The 17885-nt window shown below is 45.7% G+C and overlaps 1 protein-coding gene across 1 annotated transcript in view; it reads left to right on the top strand.

Moving 5' to 3' along the window:
- LOC126536382 (protein croquemort-like) overlaps positions 1 to 17885 on the top strand; it is a 106476-nt gene that overhangs the window by 69312 nt on the left and 19279 nt on the right. Inside the window, exons 4-10 of the mRNA XM_050183316.3 lie at positions 6131 to 6334; positions 8514 to 8605; positions 10342 to 10388; positions 10535 to 10607; positions 11855 to 12021; positions 14101 to 14219; positions 16747 to 16820. Of these exons, the coding sequence (XP_050039273.1) occupies positions 6131 to 6334; positions 8514 to 8605; positions 10342 to 10388; positions 10535 to 10607; positions 11855 to 12021; positions 14101 to 14219; positions 16747 to 16820 (776 nt within the window). The remainder of the gene's footprint in view (positions 1 to 6130; positions 6335 to 8513; positions 8606 to 10341; positions 10389 to 10534; positions 10608 to 11854; positions 12022 to 14100; positions 14220 to 16746; positions 16821 to 17885) is intronic.

Below are 17885 nucleotides of genomic sequence, written 5' to 3'. Positions count from 1 at the left end.
CTTGTTGTTAGGAGACAAAGATCGGTGCATGCGTGAGATCGTGGAAGCTGCGGTAATGAGCAGTGATGTTTATGAGCGCATTAGCTCACTGTCTCTTTTGTTATCTGCCAGCATTATCTGTTATACTTGCCTGGTGCCTGGTTTCCGATGACCTGCCAAATAAATAAATTTTCTTGAGGGCATTTGGTGACAAGCGCTTGCCAACTCACACATGTTAGTACGATCAAATGATTAGTTGTGTTCTCTCTTGTCTTTTCTTTTTCTTTTTGTCTGTTTGTATGCATATATTTACGACATCTGGTATTAAACGGTAGTTGGAAGTTAGCGCCTGTGCCGTTCGTGTCCATTTGTGGTATTTGTAAATTCAGCGATAAAACAATATTAAGTATGATTTATCAACTAGTCCGAACCAACGCGTTGCTCTTTTCAGACAAGTCATGCATGACTACTTTATTAGCATTAATTTATAATGTATTCGCTTTAGATTCGTGCCATGATGAGTCGGCATCAAAGCACTGCTGACAGCTTAGCTAGAATTTTGAGGTGAAGGCCGCTATAATGTAGGGATTCCTTTCGCCTCGATAATCTTTCTTGTCAGCCACCGCTCACGGCCAGCCGGTGCTGGTTATAAGATGTAGCTGTTTCTGCGAATACTGCAAAAAAAAAAAAATTAATGGCCCATGGAAGATTTCACAATTCTAATGCTACAGCTTTATTACTCAGAGGCGGACGTTATTTGTACGAGAAATCGAGATGCGTAAATAACTTAATTACTAAAATTCACTAATTATATTCTTTGCTAATTACCTTACGGCACATATCGCAATTTACAAATTGTAGCCGGTGAGATTGCAGTCTGCAAGGCATGTCCGCTCTGAAAGAATTTTATGGATGACAGCATCAAACTTGCGGGAAAAATGCGCTGTCGTTCCACTTAATTTTTTTTTTTTCAAAACGCCCCTTGATGCACTGAAGCACAAATGTAAATGGACCGCCAGTGCATTTATTCGCAAAATTCGTGAATTAGTGCCTCGAATCTAGTGTCATCCTGAGAATTCGTTCTAAGTGGGTCCACCTTGCAAACTCCTCGGTGACAATCTGTAAGTTGAAATATGAGTCTAAGATAGTGAGTTAAATATTAATTCGTGAATATTAGTAAATAGTCAATTAAGCATTTCTTTTCGTGTGTGCAAATATTGTCCGCTCCTTTGCTTGATCCATCTCCCGGACTATAGAATTGTGCTACCTTCGACAGACGATCTTTAAATTATTTTTCGAAGGCTTCGCAGAAACAGTGAGTATAGGCGGAACGCCGGTTCGATAACTGGCGAAGCGGGAAGAGGGAAATAATTTGAATTGAACCGTAACGTTATCTTGGCCAAGGTTCCAATTCTCTTGAGGAAACTTCGGCTCTAAGTGTCAAGAGAAGTGTTGGTTTTACCCACTTGCGTATTTTTTTACACTTAATTTTTTTTTTTTGCGTCGACATGGCTGTAATAGCGTTTGGCAATCGTTATCGTTAGCGTTAGGCTGTATTAAGATCGTTGTTTGTGGTGCGTTCCGTGGCCTCAAGTGCTTTTACGGCTTTCTGCAATGCGCAGACAGAGTGCGTAGCACCGACGGAGCGCTGCGCAAATAGCACGCTGACAAAAAGAAAAAAAAAAAACGTTAACTCGAAACCACCAGACGTACGCCGGTGGCATATAGTTCAGTGATTGCACAGAAGCTATGAGATATATATTTGTCTAGGTTCCTCTGGGAAGCTTAGTGAGCCCTGTTTCAGGAAGAAGAAGAAAAGTTGTGGTCGGTGTTGAACGGCCATGTTTTTCAGCCCTGACGTCCTTGATAATGTGTGCGCCGCTTTTTGTGGCGTATTTTCTTAATTGCCGAGCGCGCCGTGTAAATCTAGCGGCGTTATGCGAATGACGGGGGCGAGTAATATCAGAAATGATGAGGAAAATCATATAATGAAGGCCTCACTTTGCTCTATATCGCTAAGCCCGCGCCGGCTATGACTCTACTATGAGAGGCGTGGTACTTGCAGTCTGTATTTGCTACATGCCGCCATAATATTGTCATCAGAGAATCTTTTCCCGCTGAGCTGTCATCGTTGATGATCTACGTAAGTGTAATTGCATGCGTTATGGCTCGGGGGAGCCGTAGACACGGATGTTTTGTGACCTTGGAGCAGCAACGTGTATCCAGGGCGCTAACGGTGAGCGATCGCACTCGGATGGATATAGTAGTCCGCTCCTATAATGGGCGATTATTCCAGGATGGGCGGAAATTCTCAGCATTTTTTTGTTTCGCTCGTACATACTTCCTACGCCGCGCGCATCTGTCGCACGTGTGCATTAGCCTCCACGACAGGACTCGGAAGGGCAAAAGCCTCCGTCAGCGTTTGTTTTAGCGGCGTCTGAAAACCGCAGTGGTATCGCTGGGCACCGAACTTGATTGAAACTGGTACTTCTACTGTGACCGGAGGTTTCGCGCAGATGCAGGGTGCTATAGTGGCCTTGTTCCTCTGTCTTGCGATCGCTTCGCCGTCTCTCGCAGTCACCAATTCAGCGCGGCTGTTGGCCGCGCGGTTTTCTATTTCTGCACTTTCCGCTTAGCAAGCGCTCAGTTTGTTGCTTCTTTATCAGAACCCTGTATAGTTAACGTTCGTCTATCAGTTGGACTCTAATATATCTCGCTCCACGCGGGCAGCTTCGAAAACACCATAAAAAACAACGACAGTATATTGTTCGCATTTTCCGATGCTAAAGGCTTGATGCACCTTGACTATTTGGCTGAAGGATAAATAATAAGCTATAGACGTCTGCACCGACGTGGCTAAAACGCTTGTGTCGGCCCGCGCCGTCCTGAATTGTCGTGATTTGCCTTTTTCTTCAGCCGGAGGGGAAATCGCGGGGCTCACGCATAAATCTCCTCTGATCTGACGGAAACGCGGCAAATGCAGCCGTGTGCATAGGTATCGCGGCCGTTGCACCAGACTATAGCGTCGGCGTTGCAGCGTTGTTTGCCCGTACGTCACATTCGCCACAAAATGAGCGAAACGCATGGTACAAGCGTCCTAATGAGGTGTGTCAGCTTTGGCCATGGAAAGTCGCCGAGGAAAGTTCTCTTTGAGAGTATCGCGGACCATTACTTCTTCCATCCCTTGCAATACAAACACGTTCTTGCGAGTCAGTATTCATGATGGTTTCGCACACTTCTGCGCACTAGGGATTTTTTTTTCTAGGGTGTTCTTGGTGCCGCAAGCGGGCTTAGCCTCGCGCTCTTCACCGGGAATTGTTCCGTCCAAGCATCTGTTGCACCGCTAGCTCGGGTGTTATATCAAACAATCAACTCGTGACATAATCAACTCGCAACTGGGAATTGTTCCGTCCAAGCATCTATTGCACTGCTAGCTCGGGTGTTATATCAAACAATCAACTCGCGATGTCTAGAAAGATTATTCCTGCCATTACTGTCGCTACGGTCCAGGCAGTAGAAGGGTTAAAACTCGCTCGAGCAGTCATGTTTGCAGATGTAAACTATTTGTAATTTCTGCGAGAGCGAAGTCTCGGCTCAGTTAGTGCACATCCCGCGCATCTCATTTGTGCTTTTTTTTTACCTTTAAGCTAGGGACAGTCGTTCTTCGTGAGTGTTGCGCATTTCGCTGTTGTGTGTGTGCGTGTGTGTGTGTTTTCTTTTTTTTGCGTTGGTAAGTCAGGGAGGTCCGAGTGTGCAACAACTAAGCCTCTTAAGCGTGGATATATACAGCACACGTTTGGCGAATTCCTGGAGCCCAGGTTCCTCCGCGCTGATGAAGCGGCACACACATGGTTTCAGGAAGTTGGGACGACGTCTTTGACGTCATGTTATGCTGGGGGCGCTCGTGTGAGCACTATCTTTCCTCCTTTCCCGTCTTTCGCAGAATGCAGACTCTCGAAACGTGCGAATTTTAACGACGAAGCTGCGAGGAAAATAAAAGAGGCACGTCATGTGCCGGCGCTTTGCGCGCAAGGCGAAGTGGACAGCAGTGGTGTGGTAACTGGCAATCGTACTTCGCACATGCTTGTATATAGAGTGATTATGCTTTCTTGCCCAGGCCTCTCTCGATTGCGCTCCGATAGCCGTAGATTAGATGGCTGGAAAAAAAAAAGCGCTTTCCTCGAAAGTCAGCTGAACAGAACGAAGTGTGAACAAACGCAAAGTCAGCATGATTGTCTTATTCTCAGCAGCGACTTTAGCCTTAAGTTATCAGTGTAATTGGTCGACATTGATACTTCTCTCGTACCACCTCTTCATTCGTTGTCGCCGTCGCCGTACGCATTGGAGAGCGCGACATATAAATGTCGGAAAAAGGCACCCTTACTGGGAGGCCCAAATATGTCTTGCTTTACTGTATGACAGCGAGGTTATCATACAAGTGAGCGCAATTATGGAGGTCATAATTTCATTGAGAAAACGAACTTTTCTCAGGCACATGGCTTCACATATACAGGTGGCTTGCAGTAGTCGTGCTCCTATGTGGAGGCTGCATTTGTAAATTGTACGCTGCCTGGAAAATTGAAAATTGTTCGCGGAAAAATTATCTCTGTACGTGCTTACTGATACACGCGTCTCAATCTACTACGTCGCCGATATACCGACTCGTTGTTGTAAGCTCAGGATACACTGTAGACGTCAGAACGTACCAGGTTCGACATCAGGCCGAACGCATAGTCACGTTTCATATATTTTTTAATTCTCCTGTACTTTTGTATATGTGGTAGAGGTGGGCGAATATCAGCATTTCTTTTTTTCTTAATTTTTTCGTGTACGAATCGAGTGCGAATAGTAAGTGTGGGCCATATCGAAATCAAATACATACGCGTATATGTATACAGTTGGAATATTTATTTCAGTATAATTAGGTACCACGCTTGTGCAGATTAATTAAAGAAGCGACAGTTAACTGTCGCGCACAATTAGGCTCAGTTTTAAATAAAAGATTAACACTTGTTATTAAAGAATTGTGCGAATAGCCTCTCAGTATGTTAGAGCCTGGTTACAAAAAAGCTTTCCAAAAATAAAGAGCTGCTGTATGGTTATCTTTCCGAAAATTCTAAATAAATTATTGTTTAAAGGAAAGTTCAAAAGTTGTGGAGAAAGAAAATAAAGAGCTGCTGAAGGACTTCTGTGCCGTGGACATTGTAGAAAGGCCCGTTGTAAGGAAAACGGCACTCGTTCTAGCGTAAAAAGTAAAACTGCTACATGGCTTGACTGGAAAGAATACTAAGTGCTAGACTACAGGCAAAACTCACTAGTTGCCATGTAGGCTTCAGTCGCAATACCGAAAACGAAGCTTGCGTTGTCAAGTTTGTTTCTGCATTGCTTCGAAACGTTTTTGTCGTTGTTTCACTTCCAATAATTTGCGATACTTTGTTTAGCAGATGGACATTAGTAATCCGAATTTATGAGTCGGTTGTTTCGAAATATTTGGTTAGCTTTTATATCGGAATATTTCGAATAGTTCATTTTCAAATACGACCAGTTAGCGTGCAGTATTCGATTCGTATTCGAAACTTCGAATATTCGCCCACCCCTAACATGTGGTATTTTGCACCTAAGATGGCTTTTAATAAGTTTTTTTTGTAGATAAACTCATAAAGTGCACATTTCGCATCTATAAAAGATAATTTTGTTTATGGTAACTGCTTCGTGGAAATCCATATCTAATGCCTGAGCTGCGCGTTGCGTTACGCGGCTTCGCGTCAACAACGTTTGCCCGCCACCGTAAGCGTCTCTCCTCAGATGCGTCATTAAGTGCCCCCCTTTGTTTGGCACTCTAAATATTGCTCATCTAAGTTTGTTCTTCCCTGTTCTCTCTTCTCGTAGATTCAGTAGTTAATTTGCTGGTTACTGGCAAACACGTCCGCGGCGCAAACGGCTCCAGCTAAAGAACGACGCTCTACTTTACCAGAAATCGTCCATCATGACGCGCTATCGAAAAGCTTGACGCTACTTGTGTCAAGCTTTTGACAGCTACTGTCAAGCTACTTTTTCCCTAGTCCGACCGACTAGGGAAAAAAAAAATGTGTGTGGCGTTGTCCGCGTCACGAGGCAATGACGTGGCGAATTTCGCTCCCCTCTCTTCCAGTCGTCGGCGCACTCTGTGCGGCACGATCCGGACGATTTCTTGTCGGACGCCTTGCCGGAGATCTTCAGCGACACGGAAAGCAAGCTGTTCGTGAGCAAGACGATGCGGGAGCTGCTGTTCGATGGTTACGAGGACGGCATCTTGCAGTTTGCCAAGCGTCTGGGCTACCCGGTGCCCAGCGAACGCTTCGGCTGGCTGCACGGGGTGAGTGCGTGCTGCCGTCCGGACTTACCAGGGGCTGCTGCCTCATAACTCCAGCGGAAGTGAAAGTTGGGCTAGTTGGTATGGGTCAATTTCTGCTGAAAGGGCGCTGCAGAAAGTAAGGGCCCTGCCAAAAGAAAAGAGGAAACCATATGCCCCATTGCTAATAATACCGCACGAACATGTAGAGATATCATATATAAGAACCAGTAGGTTCCCATACACCATAGGTTCACGTGGCAACATACCCCGTACAATATATAAGAACATACGGGTTTTTACATTGGACCTTCGTATCATCAGACGGGGGCACATATGAGAACATAAAGAGTTTTCGTATGGGATATCCTTATATGATCATGCACTAGATATGAGGATCATATGGGACATGCCTCATAGGATATAATTATGGGAACTTACGGGTTCTTATATGAGAGCCCCACATGTTCGCATGAGATTATTGTATATGGGGTATATGGGTTTTTCGATAGGGCGGAAATAGAAAAAAAAAGACGTTGCGTACACAAGCGTCGACTCTCAACTTAAAGGTTTATTGAGTAACAGACAGAATATAATGGCAACACGTGGTACCATGAAATGATGTTATCCATTTCAAAAAAGGCAGAAATTCTTTTTTTTTTTTTTTGCAACGGTGTGTTCTGTCTTTTTCTTTACGAATGGGCCCACCCTCGGTTATGTCGCGTGTTTTTTCTGGCAACGATGTCTGGCTACAAAGCGACAGTGGCGCAACACAGACGGGCAGTTACAAATCTTCGCTTGAGACGACGGTCAACTCGTCTAGATTAGGGCTGAACGTCCTGTATATTTTGAAAACATCGAGGAGGAGGAGGAGGAGGAGGAGGAGGAGGAGGAGGAGGAGGAGGAGGAGGAGGAGGAGAAAAATAACGTTTGCAGTGGACTCTCGTTGAACGGAACTCCCTCAAGGGACTAGAGAAATTAGTTCCGTTTATCAGGACCTTCCTCTACCAAGAGACAGAGCTCAAGGGTATACACAAGGTGCTCTTTTAGAAGGGGAAGATATACTTTATTATCAACAGCAGATGATAGTTGTGGCAGGTCTGATTAGAAAGCTGCTTCTTACTAAGTTTCTGCTTTAGCGCAGCCGCTGACTAGAGCTAGTAGGAGAAATCCTTACTACAAAAAAAAAGGGGGGGGGGGTTATACTTAGTCGGAAAATATTGCCGTTTTAGTGAAGCTGCCACTTTTCAACAGGGAAATCGTAGTTTGCCCCCAAGGTAAAGATTTCTCTTATAGCGTGTCGAAAAATAACACTAGTGGCCATGGAGATGTCGTGTATCACGATGAATGACCCTTGCGGGAGAATCTGCCGTTGGCGCTGAGTACAGGTTTCTTATCAGCTTTGTTGAACTTATGAAAGGCCTGCACAAAGTACGCACAGTTATTTCTAAGGTGCACGTTGACACTAAATAGAAACAGAGGAACACTATATTCACATACATTGGTTATAGCTGAAAAAAAAAAATAGTGTTTATTCGGCGGGAAAAAAAAAATTGGATATCAAAGGAAAAAATGAGGGGTGGCCATCTTGTTTTATTTGTTGTTTTTATTTGGTGCCGAAGTCGTGGCACCGTCTCATATATTTGAGCCATTCTGGTGGATGAAGATTCACAAAAGAAAGCTTGTAGGCTTAGGTTCAGGTTAGTTTCGAAGCAAGTGCAACTAATGCCTCGGAAATAAGCAGTTTACCAAGTTTCGTGACGACGCTGTCAAAATATGGGACGTAACCGGGTGCTGGTTTGGGGATTTCGCCATTCTTCTTTCTAACTGCTCCCCCCCCCCTTTCCTTTTTTTTTCTGGCCACATCTTTGCTTACAGTATATTATAGTAGACATCTGGTTTTGTCAAAACTGCCATCTACCAATCCAACAGAATGTTATATTTCTACTTGTTCCATTAAAGATGACGTTGTCTAGTTGGACCTGGAAACATTTGCCGATGGAATTTGCTCCGTAGAAAAGTTCAGTATGATTTAATTACAATACACATTGCAGGCACTTGCCTTATAATTGATAGTTTCTCCAAAATAACAGGAAAATTCTTCTATTCTCGGCGATTAAAGTCTGGTGAGCTAATCTGTCTGTCTTAATACGGGGCCGACTGCTTCAGTATGGGATGTGTGAACCTCTGATTTTTAATGCAGAAAAATGACACCGATGACGGCGAGTACACCATCTTCACGGGTGCCAAAGGAATGGACAACTACGGAGCGATGGACAAATTCAACGGGCGAGAGTGAGCATTCTTTTGCCATAACTCGGAGGGAAACAGACCGCGGGAAAATAAATTGGCTGAACGTCAGAAAAAAGGGGACAGGCGTGTTTCGGTCGGTTTCGGTGTCTGTTATCTGCGGCAGTACTGTATATGTATGAGGTAAGCTCGACGCTGAAACGACAGCTCGAGCTGCTTAATGTTGGAAACCAGTTATTCCTGCTGGTCCTTTTTTTTTCTTTCTTGCAGAATGCAGTTAAAGTAAGCGCGCCTTTCAGATTAGCCTTGGACCTCTTTAACATGCTTTATAAGTGAATTGCAATGAACTTCAAAAGAAGGTTGTGATTTACGATGCCTCTGTGTTTTCGTACGTGTGTGCATGCATGCGTGCGCGTGCGTGCGCGCCCCTGTGTCCACGAACAACAGTTCTTCGACGGCCGAATTCACAAAGCTTTTCGTTCGTAAAGTTCATCTGCCATCGGTCGGCCGCTTTCGCTGACGATACGTTTAGCATCTGGATTGGCAGGAATTCGCTCCTGCGAAATATTCTAGTGTGAGAAGCCGCGGTTTTCGACGTGAAACGTCGGTCAGGTTTTCGCCAGCATAGGGGGTCGTCTTGCTAAAACAGCATGTGACGTTACAGGTACATAACAAAACGTAACGAGAGCACGTAATAGCAATATCGCTTATATTTGTTGCAACCCTACCACTCGCGCGCTTTACTTTGGTATCATTGTGTTGAGGAAAGAGGCCATTACTCGAGCATGCATGTGTCGCGTGCAAGTATTTCGTCGATGTTGCGTCACGCATGGCACTATCGGAGCATTGTTTCCTCTCGCTCGGCATTCGGAGAGGCGTACTAGCTCGGCAGTAAGTTTGTCGATGCGAGCGGACGTGGTGTTTAGCGTTTGAGGGAGTTCACTCTGCCATAGCTGGTGTAATTCACGAAACTCAAGCCTGCGTACTCATAAGAAGTTGTAAGGCTTACAAGCGCGCAATTCGTTGCAGGATTTTGACGGTATACCCGGCTATGGCGCCCCCGCGTTACACGCGCAGGGTCCAGAAATGGCGTGAAGAGGATCGTGTAGGAAGGCTCACCACCTTTGGCCACGCGGCGAGCCCACTACAAATATAGAGCGAGCATGATTGCAAGGTTAAACCGTAGCGCCCCTACTAGCTGTATCGTAAGTTAAGGCTGCAAGCTTTGCAATTTTCGAGATGAGAAGTCACTTGTGCATTTGTTTGATGCCATTGTTGTACCCTAGCGCCCACTCCCCACTTAGTAACACGCGCAAGTTATTTCATGCGCCCCATTGTGGCTGCGTCTTGTTTACGCTCTTCAAGAGGCAGTTTGCGCGTGTTCGCGAGTTTCTTACATTTTGTCGTGTGCTGGTAATACTTGACCATCACCAAGAGAGCAGATGTACATAAAGAGACCAAAAAAGAAAGACCAGAACTTGTATAAGCTCTTAACGCTAGAATTGTTCATAAGAGAAAATCTAGCCAGTCCTGATGCTGAACACCTATTATTAGCAGAGGCGATCTGCCAATGGCAAAGTTCACGAAAGTGAAGTTTCGTGAATTCGACCCCAGTTGTTCGTTCGACGCAGAACTCGTCGTGTTTTGATAGGTGAACAGCTGTTAGTCCGGGATTTTGTGGAAAATCTTTAGACTGGTGGCGGAATAAAGCACGACTGATTACGTTTTCCCTCGCACTTGTCTAATTTCACGATTTTTTTTTTCTTTCCCTCCAATACCAGTGAGACGTCCGCCTACCGCGGCTACTGCAGCATGGTCAACGGAACAGGTACGCCGCTTTACCTCGAACCTCGAAGGAATACTAACAAACGTTTGTCGAGATAATTTATTGATAAATATTTATGAGTAAAGCGTTTCAACGACAGAGTAAAATAATGACGCACTGCCTGTTCTTTCTTTCTTATTTATTCTCAGTTGGAGACATGTGGCCCCCAGTTGCCTTGGAAAACAAGGAAAACATAACACTGTTCGTCTCCGATTTCTGTAGGTAAGTGTCAGATAGTTTAACATGGTTACGCCTGAGTCCTGACGGCATCGCATATTTCCTGAGTCCATGGAGATGATGGCAATTAGAAAACCGAGAAGGTCGGTTACGTGCTGCGCGCGGGATACAGTGAGCTCTTGCAAAGTCAGAGCTTTTAGTCAAGAGGGACACACGCGTTTACAAACACGAGCTCTTTGTCCTTGCAGCTGGCCTCTACCTTTCTCCCTCCTACCCTCTCTCTCTTTTAACCCCATCCCCTCCACCCTGCTTGCGCTGAGCCGTGCTCCGGCATGGGTTGCAGGAAATAGCGCTAGCCTTTTCTCCTTCCCCACAAGAACCACTTCTCTGGCCGATTATTCGGGTCTAATGCGCGTGGCATGCATTGCATCTCCTGTACAGTGCATTCGCGCTCGAGGCGTTGCACTTGACATCAGCATGCTATGGGGTCATACTCAACGCTAATTGGCTCTTGAGGTCTCCGTAGTATTTAGCGATGGTATGGTGCTTGTATAGTGTGTGCGAGTGTATTGAAAAATTAAGATCGGCTTTTGTGATCTTTAACTAGTACGGTCATTATTGTTCCCACGAATATTGCTCTCTGCGCCTAGATAAATTGACTCTAAAGGCTGACATTGTGCTGCTCTTTCAACCTTTGATCTTTTTCTACTGTACATTAAGACCATTATACAAAACCTAAAACCACATGAATATTGACTAATTACGCGTGCGTAGCATAGATTGCAGGGTCGTTGCATAAAATGAGGCTCAGAGATGAACGAAATGATTAGTCCAACACCTATGTGTTCTATACAACGATAACCTTACAAAGAACACCGGGAAAGGTACAGTTGAACAGAATGTTTCATAACAATTGAAGTTATACTCCAGTTACGTTACAGCTATCAGATTGAAGGTGGCGCATAGTTGTTGGCGCGCGAGGATATGTTAAATTCTTTAAACTTCGTCACTTGAAAACAGTGGCATCCCGTCGTGTTCCCGTCTTCAAGTAGGTGTTTGTTCAGCGATTCAGCCCGTGCGCTTGGATTACGCTATGTGCCCCATAATCGTTCGATTCCCCACGCCTGCCGAGAAGCATTCAGCGTGGAACCATTGCGCTTCAATCTTACGCGGCGTTATAACTTGTTGACATCATTTTATATTCAAGCGCGTTTTGGACGTCTTGTTTGGGAAATTCTTATTAAAGCGACTATTTCACTTCACTGACATTGATGCAACTCGGTGCATGACAGGTCCATCGTTATGGAGTTTCTGGGTGACGTGGAGACTCGCGGCGTGAAGCTTCGTCGTTACTACGCCAGTCCCCGGATGTTCAACTACAGCTCCCAGGAGAGCCACTGCTTCTGCGATAGCACGTGCCTTCCCAACGGTGCCCTGAACGTCTCCGCCTGCGTCAAGGGTGAGTGCGGTTGTGACCTTCAGGAAGCTCCCCCGGGTTGAGGGTTGTTATTGCACAGTGTTCCGCCGTGTTCCGCTCGCTCGAGCTTGCTAATGCAACGCGAGAAGCTTGCCGCGACGCTTACCTGTCTGGTCCTTCGAGGTATAGCACTTTGCGCATGGGTCGGTTCCCTGGAATTTCAAGCATTTACAGGCGCACAGGGACGTGTGACCGTTACGGCACTGAACACTTATAGCGTTCTGCACATACCCTGCACGCCCTGAATAGGAAAAAGTACAGAATCAACTGTCCCACCCATGTCCAAACTCGCCAATGTTTGTATCTGTGTCATCACTGTGGGATGGCATAGACGGATTCACGATGTAAGTGGACGTAAATTCCCTTGTATATGCGGGCGGCACTTGTGTGCAAGGTTTGTCCCCAAAGGGGTTTTGACGCGTTCGTGTATACGTCGTATGCCTCTGCAGAACCGCATCACAAATCGTAGCCGAACACAGAACTTCCTTGTTCTAGTATAAAGCCATACTATGGCCGACTCGAACGCTTGTACTCACGGCCTGGCACTCTTCTGACGCATCGATCCCAGGCCGAGAGGGGTTCACCTGTCTTGCGGCAGTTCAAGACCCGTTATCTCCAGGAACGGATCTAAAGTCGGGGAGTGGGCGTGATATTTGTGCAACTGTTTTGGCATTCGCTCCACTCGGCGGCAGACGGCGATGCTTGAATGGGAGAAAGTGGCACTCTTGTGATAGAAGTGTGATTTGCTGGTATCACTGTATAATTTGCCACTCGGCCTCTGCAACTTCGTAATACAGCTCTCGCGAACATATTAGGCTGAACACGTGACTCAAACAAGAACTACGAGCTGGTTTCTTTACTGGCACCGCATGGCATAGAAAAGTACATACTTGTCTATGGCTGTTTAAACCCGTCCTCTCGCACGAAATTCAGGTAGGAATGATGGTGGGATCAGCTCGCACGGCACAGAATAACTTGCTACCGCTCACCGCGAAAACCGCTGCAGCGCCCAAAGTCCCACGAACACTCCAAGACGGTCTGGCGTCGTTGACTGGCGCAGAGTACATGGGACACTTGGACAGAGTTGGTGCATCCCCCTACGGCGTGGATGTCCTAGTGCAGTGAGCTCATTTACGCGAATTCTATAATGAGCCTTTATCCACGTAAGGACATTCGGAGGGCTGGTACCTTGCTGACGGATGAGAGTCGGTCAGTAAGCTGTTTTCTATATGGAAATTGTGAAATATTTTTTTGGGGGAAAGTAGCCCGGGCAAAGAAAGAGGCTACATAAACGCCGGATGGTGAGAGAGCGTACCCCCTCGGCATGACCGGGGACACTTGGAAAGCCAATTATGGTGACCGGGATCTAGGCGCGCACATACGCCTTGAAAGAATTGCAAGTCTTTCGCGACGTTGGAAGACCCATCGACGTGACAGAGGCTGCGAACGCGTGATGTTTAGTTGGCAAGAAGCACACTTGGAGTGACAGTTGACAAGCGGCGTCGACACTGGCGATGACACTGTTCAGTTTGCTTCGCTTTTCAGGTATTACTATACTGACTAGTCCATGCCACTGAGGGTTCGACGAGCCCCGGAGGGATCCAGGAAGTACGCGTATCGCCGACTAGGACAGGAGCGCTTATCAGGCGAGATACTGTGGTTAGGTCGGGGAATACAAGCTTTTCATCGTCGTGTTGTATAGAGAAAGAAGTAGATCGCGGTGGTGTCCACAAGAATCTTTGATTCGCATAAAAATCAACGGCGAAGCAGGACGATATACTAACGGCAGGAGTAGGCCAATGTAATGCGCCAGGCAAAAGAGTTGTGGGGACAACGCTGGTGTTAGTCACCTGCGCTCCGATCATGTCGTGGATTAACGGTCTCGAATGCAGACAGCTGCATGAAATGTAGGAATGGACGCCGGCTGGGGCAGGCCATGTGAATTTTCGATAAGAAAATTGTATTAGTTAGCCCAACACTGTTTGATGTGCCTCATCATCCTCAAGCCTAATGCCTTCGGGGAAGTTGTACTCGTAAATTAATGTTGTCGCGCGCCTGCAGGAGCGCCGGTGATCATCACTTTCCCGCACTACCTGTACGCACATCCGATCTACCAGATGCGCCTGGAGGGAATCAAACCGGACCCAAAGAAGCATCAGATGTACTTGGACATTGAGCCGGTGAGTGAGCAGCGTTCCTTCTCATGGCATTCAAGTTAGAGACTTCGACCCAAACATTAATTTGATTTTGTTTGTTAGCTCGGGGAGAGAGAGAGAGAGAGAAAGAAAGAAAGAGGAAGATGAACTTTATTGTACAAACGGCACATTATCCGTGCAACACATAAGGTGCTGCTTTCAGGTAGCGAAATCTTCTGGCCTAGCTCGGATATCGGATACCTGTCGGGAACATCAGAGCTGGAGGAGGGTTCAAACGGTCGCCCTCACCGGCATCCTTTACGCCCGCCCCGATTGGCTGTGAGATCGAGCAGAGTCACCGTCTGGCGGGCGCTGGCTGGACCACGGTTAGTTTGGATTGCGCCGCGCGTTGTGTGTTACGCCCGCTATATATATATATATATATATATATAGCGCCCCTGCATTACGAGAGGTATGAGCCACTGCATTTTTTGCTTCCTTGACGCCATAAGGCTCGGCCTGGCGGTGCCGACGTGGACGCGGCCCGCCTCGCGTTTTGTGAATGAATGAATGAAATAGGGGGATATGAGCCATTGCCGATGGTTTTTGTTAACGCAGAACAAAAATGTACGGAAGCCTAGCCATAAACAGCTTCGATGTAAAAAAAAAAAAAGAACACAAACACGCAATACAGAACTGTTTCTGTGGTGAAGGTTCCGTAATCTCTGTGATACCACGCATCATTAACAAGGCGACGTGAATATCACACAGCAGCAATGAAAAAGGAGAAAAAGAACAAAGAGAATGTGACGAATTCATCATCGCGTCATAGACTTTATATTACAACTCCATCATGATAACTGCGAAAATTGCAGAACTCTCGCTTAGTGATTACGCGGCGCGCTCTGATGTTTTCTTTTACTATGTGGTTTTGATGCCACAAGGGTAAGTTTATTTTGTCCCGCAAGTAAAGCGCGAGCTTTTGTGCTTTGACTAGCTGCTAGAGAAGGAAAGCTAAAATAGTATATTGGTGAGGATTATTGCATATGGTGAGGATGCTTTGTGCTTAAATTACGTGTTTTAGTGTTACTGCGATAAAAATATTCTCGTCTGAAGCAAACTACCGATCCTGCTATCGTATTTTCACTCACAGTGGCCTATAGCTTGTTTAAGTGAACTCGTTAACTCTTTGCATTTCGCAAGAGAGAAATACCCAGAAACAGGCATACATATGCCTCAAATTGTTGATGTAAAGTGCATTGCCTTGCTACTGTAACTTCGCTGTACAGAGATGCTGACTTTTTTATAACCAGCGCAATATTCGCAGAGAATGCGGTAATATTTAAGTTGCACAACAATATTAACCGAACGGAACGCCAACGAAACAAGCACACAAAAATCCCAAAGAAGTGCCGAAGCAAACATTGTTCGGCTCAGCGCGAGTCCCCCATTTGAATGGCAGCTTGCGCTTCTTTCAAGTAAGCAAGAAGTTCCCGTGCATGCCGTGCAAAAATGGCATTTGAGGGCCATATACAATCAGTTCACTGCAGCGAGCGTGTTTCATTACCATAAAATGGTTCGCAGTGAAGTGCCGCCGTGTCCATGCCAATGCGTACGTACCGCCGAGCACCTATCGACATAATGCGGCGATGATGCTGCCACCAGTAGCTTGATATCGCGGTGAATAGCCGCATGTCTTGTTTCTTATGTGCTTTATAAGAGTGAGAGCCAGTCGGGCAAAACGTAGTCATTCCACGTTAAATTAGTGTGGTTTGTTGAATCCAGGTGTAAACGTTATGCAATTGCAGGTTTGGTAAACTTGAATTTCAATTCAATTCACTTTATTTCAACACCACAATGTTGAGGACCGCGAACAAAAAGCCTTTTTATGGCTTGACAAGGTCCGCAGCCCCTTTTAACAAGCAGTGACAGAGCATAGGGTTAGGTGTTACATATTAAGCTAAATTACCTAAGTCCCAATAACACGAGTGACAGACATAATGCATATATATAATATATACATACATATACATATATGTGTAAAATGAATTCAAGTGAAACAGAATGTATATGTAGTACATATAGCACTCACGTACAATTGAAACCGAAATAATTAACGCTAATTACTAATGCATATTATACACATATAAAATCGACAAATGTGTCACACAAAACCTACTACAATGCACAATTCGGTAAATACACTGTTACAAAAAACACAATTTCTTCCTTTTTTGGGGGGAAACAAAGAAAAGACAAGAAAAAAGCACAATAATGAAAGTTATACACTGTAGATTTTGTTTAGACCCTGCACTGGGGAAGCGGGAAAGGGAATTGAAAGAGGAGAAGGAAGAAATAAGGTCACACTCTCCACTGTTACGCACACAAGCGCGCACCACTGAGTCAGTCACAGGCGTGGAGCAGGCATGAAAATGTGAAGAGGTTGAAAGCCAGCCTCGGCGCTGTGTCGACAAATTTTTGGCGATGATTTTTTTCGCAAACATATATAAGCTGTCGTCGGAAGAATGTCTCAGCGCTGCTGAGCGTTCTCGTTCTCTATCATTTCTTTCAGAAAATGGGCATTACCGTGAACGCAGTGGCGAAATTTCAAGTCAACGTTTGGATCGACCACATTCCTGATGTTCCGTAAGAACGAAGCTTTTTTTTTTCTGATGATCAAGTCTTTTTGCAAACACATTGTACCTCACACTTTCTGCATGTTCACGTTCGTGAAATCCCTGGCACGATCGAGGACTAATGCAGTTGACCATTTCTCTGAGTACATCTACCACGTTTTGTGTGTCATCAGAAATCCGCTGAAAGCGACGCCTCCAATGCCTCTTGTAATTAGGTGCCGTAATTCGCACGTGCGTTATGCTTCAAATTCCGTGCTATAGCGGTTCCGATGTACTGTGACGTAGAAGGCGACCGAAAGAGCGCCTAAGCCGGGCCACACCAGCCGCGCCGCGAGCAGACACATGCACAAAATTAAAGACAGGAAGGCTAAGTAGATGACATCTGTGGTTGGCTACCCTGTGCTGGGGAAGATGGCAGAAAAAAATGAGTGAAAGGAATTAAATAAAAAGAAAGTCAGAAAAAAAAAATCAGTGCCCTTCCACTCTGTGAAGAAGGATGACCAGCGAAGGTGTATGTGGGGCCCTTAATGGCGAACTGCACCTCCGCCCTGGGTAGGCCCGTCATTGCACCATCTTCGGGATCGGCCCACGTTTGGGGAGATTTTTGCTTACGGCACGAAAATTTCCTTGGACGGTAGAGCTATACAGCTTCGCTGTAAAATGAACAACATAGGGGCATCTGTGTGGGCACTTGCCTGCACCCTTATGGCGCGACACCATTCGATGCTACTGGGCCACGTCACGGCTGTCCACCGACTAAATCGAGGACTCAATCCGCCATGTTATTATTGCTCTATGGTTGTTTGCCGAAATGCGTTGCTTATTTCGCGCTTTGCATTTGATGCCTAACCTCGCACGAGAATCCTTTCCACGTCCTAAAAAAAGAAAGAACATGGGCTGTTATATATTCCCTAAGGAAATTACCGCGTTCTTGTCCTTAAAATCCCGTTAAATATTGTGGAGTCCCACGTGTGCTGTTGGGGCACAAAAACAACACAGTAGTCGAAACAAACCAAAGACCTTTATTGCACCTTTTATAAAAAGAGACGGACGACGCTTAAGCTTCGCCTTTAAT

This window comes from Dermacentor andersoni, chromosome 4 (genome assembly GCF_023375885.2).
Source record: "Dermacentor andersoni chromosome 4, qqDerAnde1_hic_scaffold, whole genome shotgun sequence".
In the NCBI taxonomy this organism is placed as follows: Eukaryota; Metazoa; Arthropoda; class Arachnida; order Ixodida; family Ixodidae; genus Dermacentor; species Dermacentor andersoni.
Note: the sequence above shows the minus strand (reverse complement) of the source record. Positions and strands in the feature narration are given on the sequence as shown.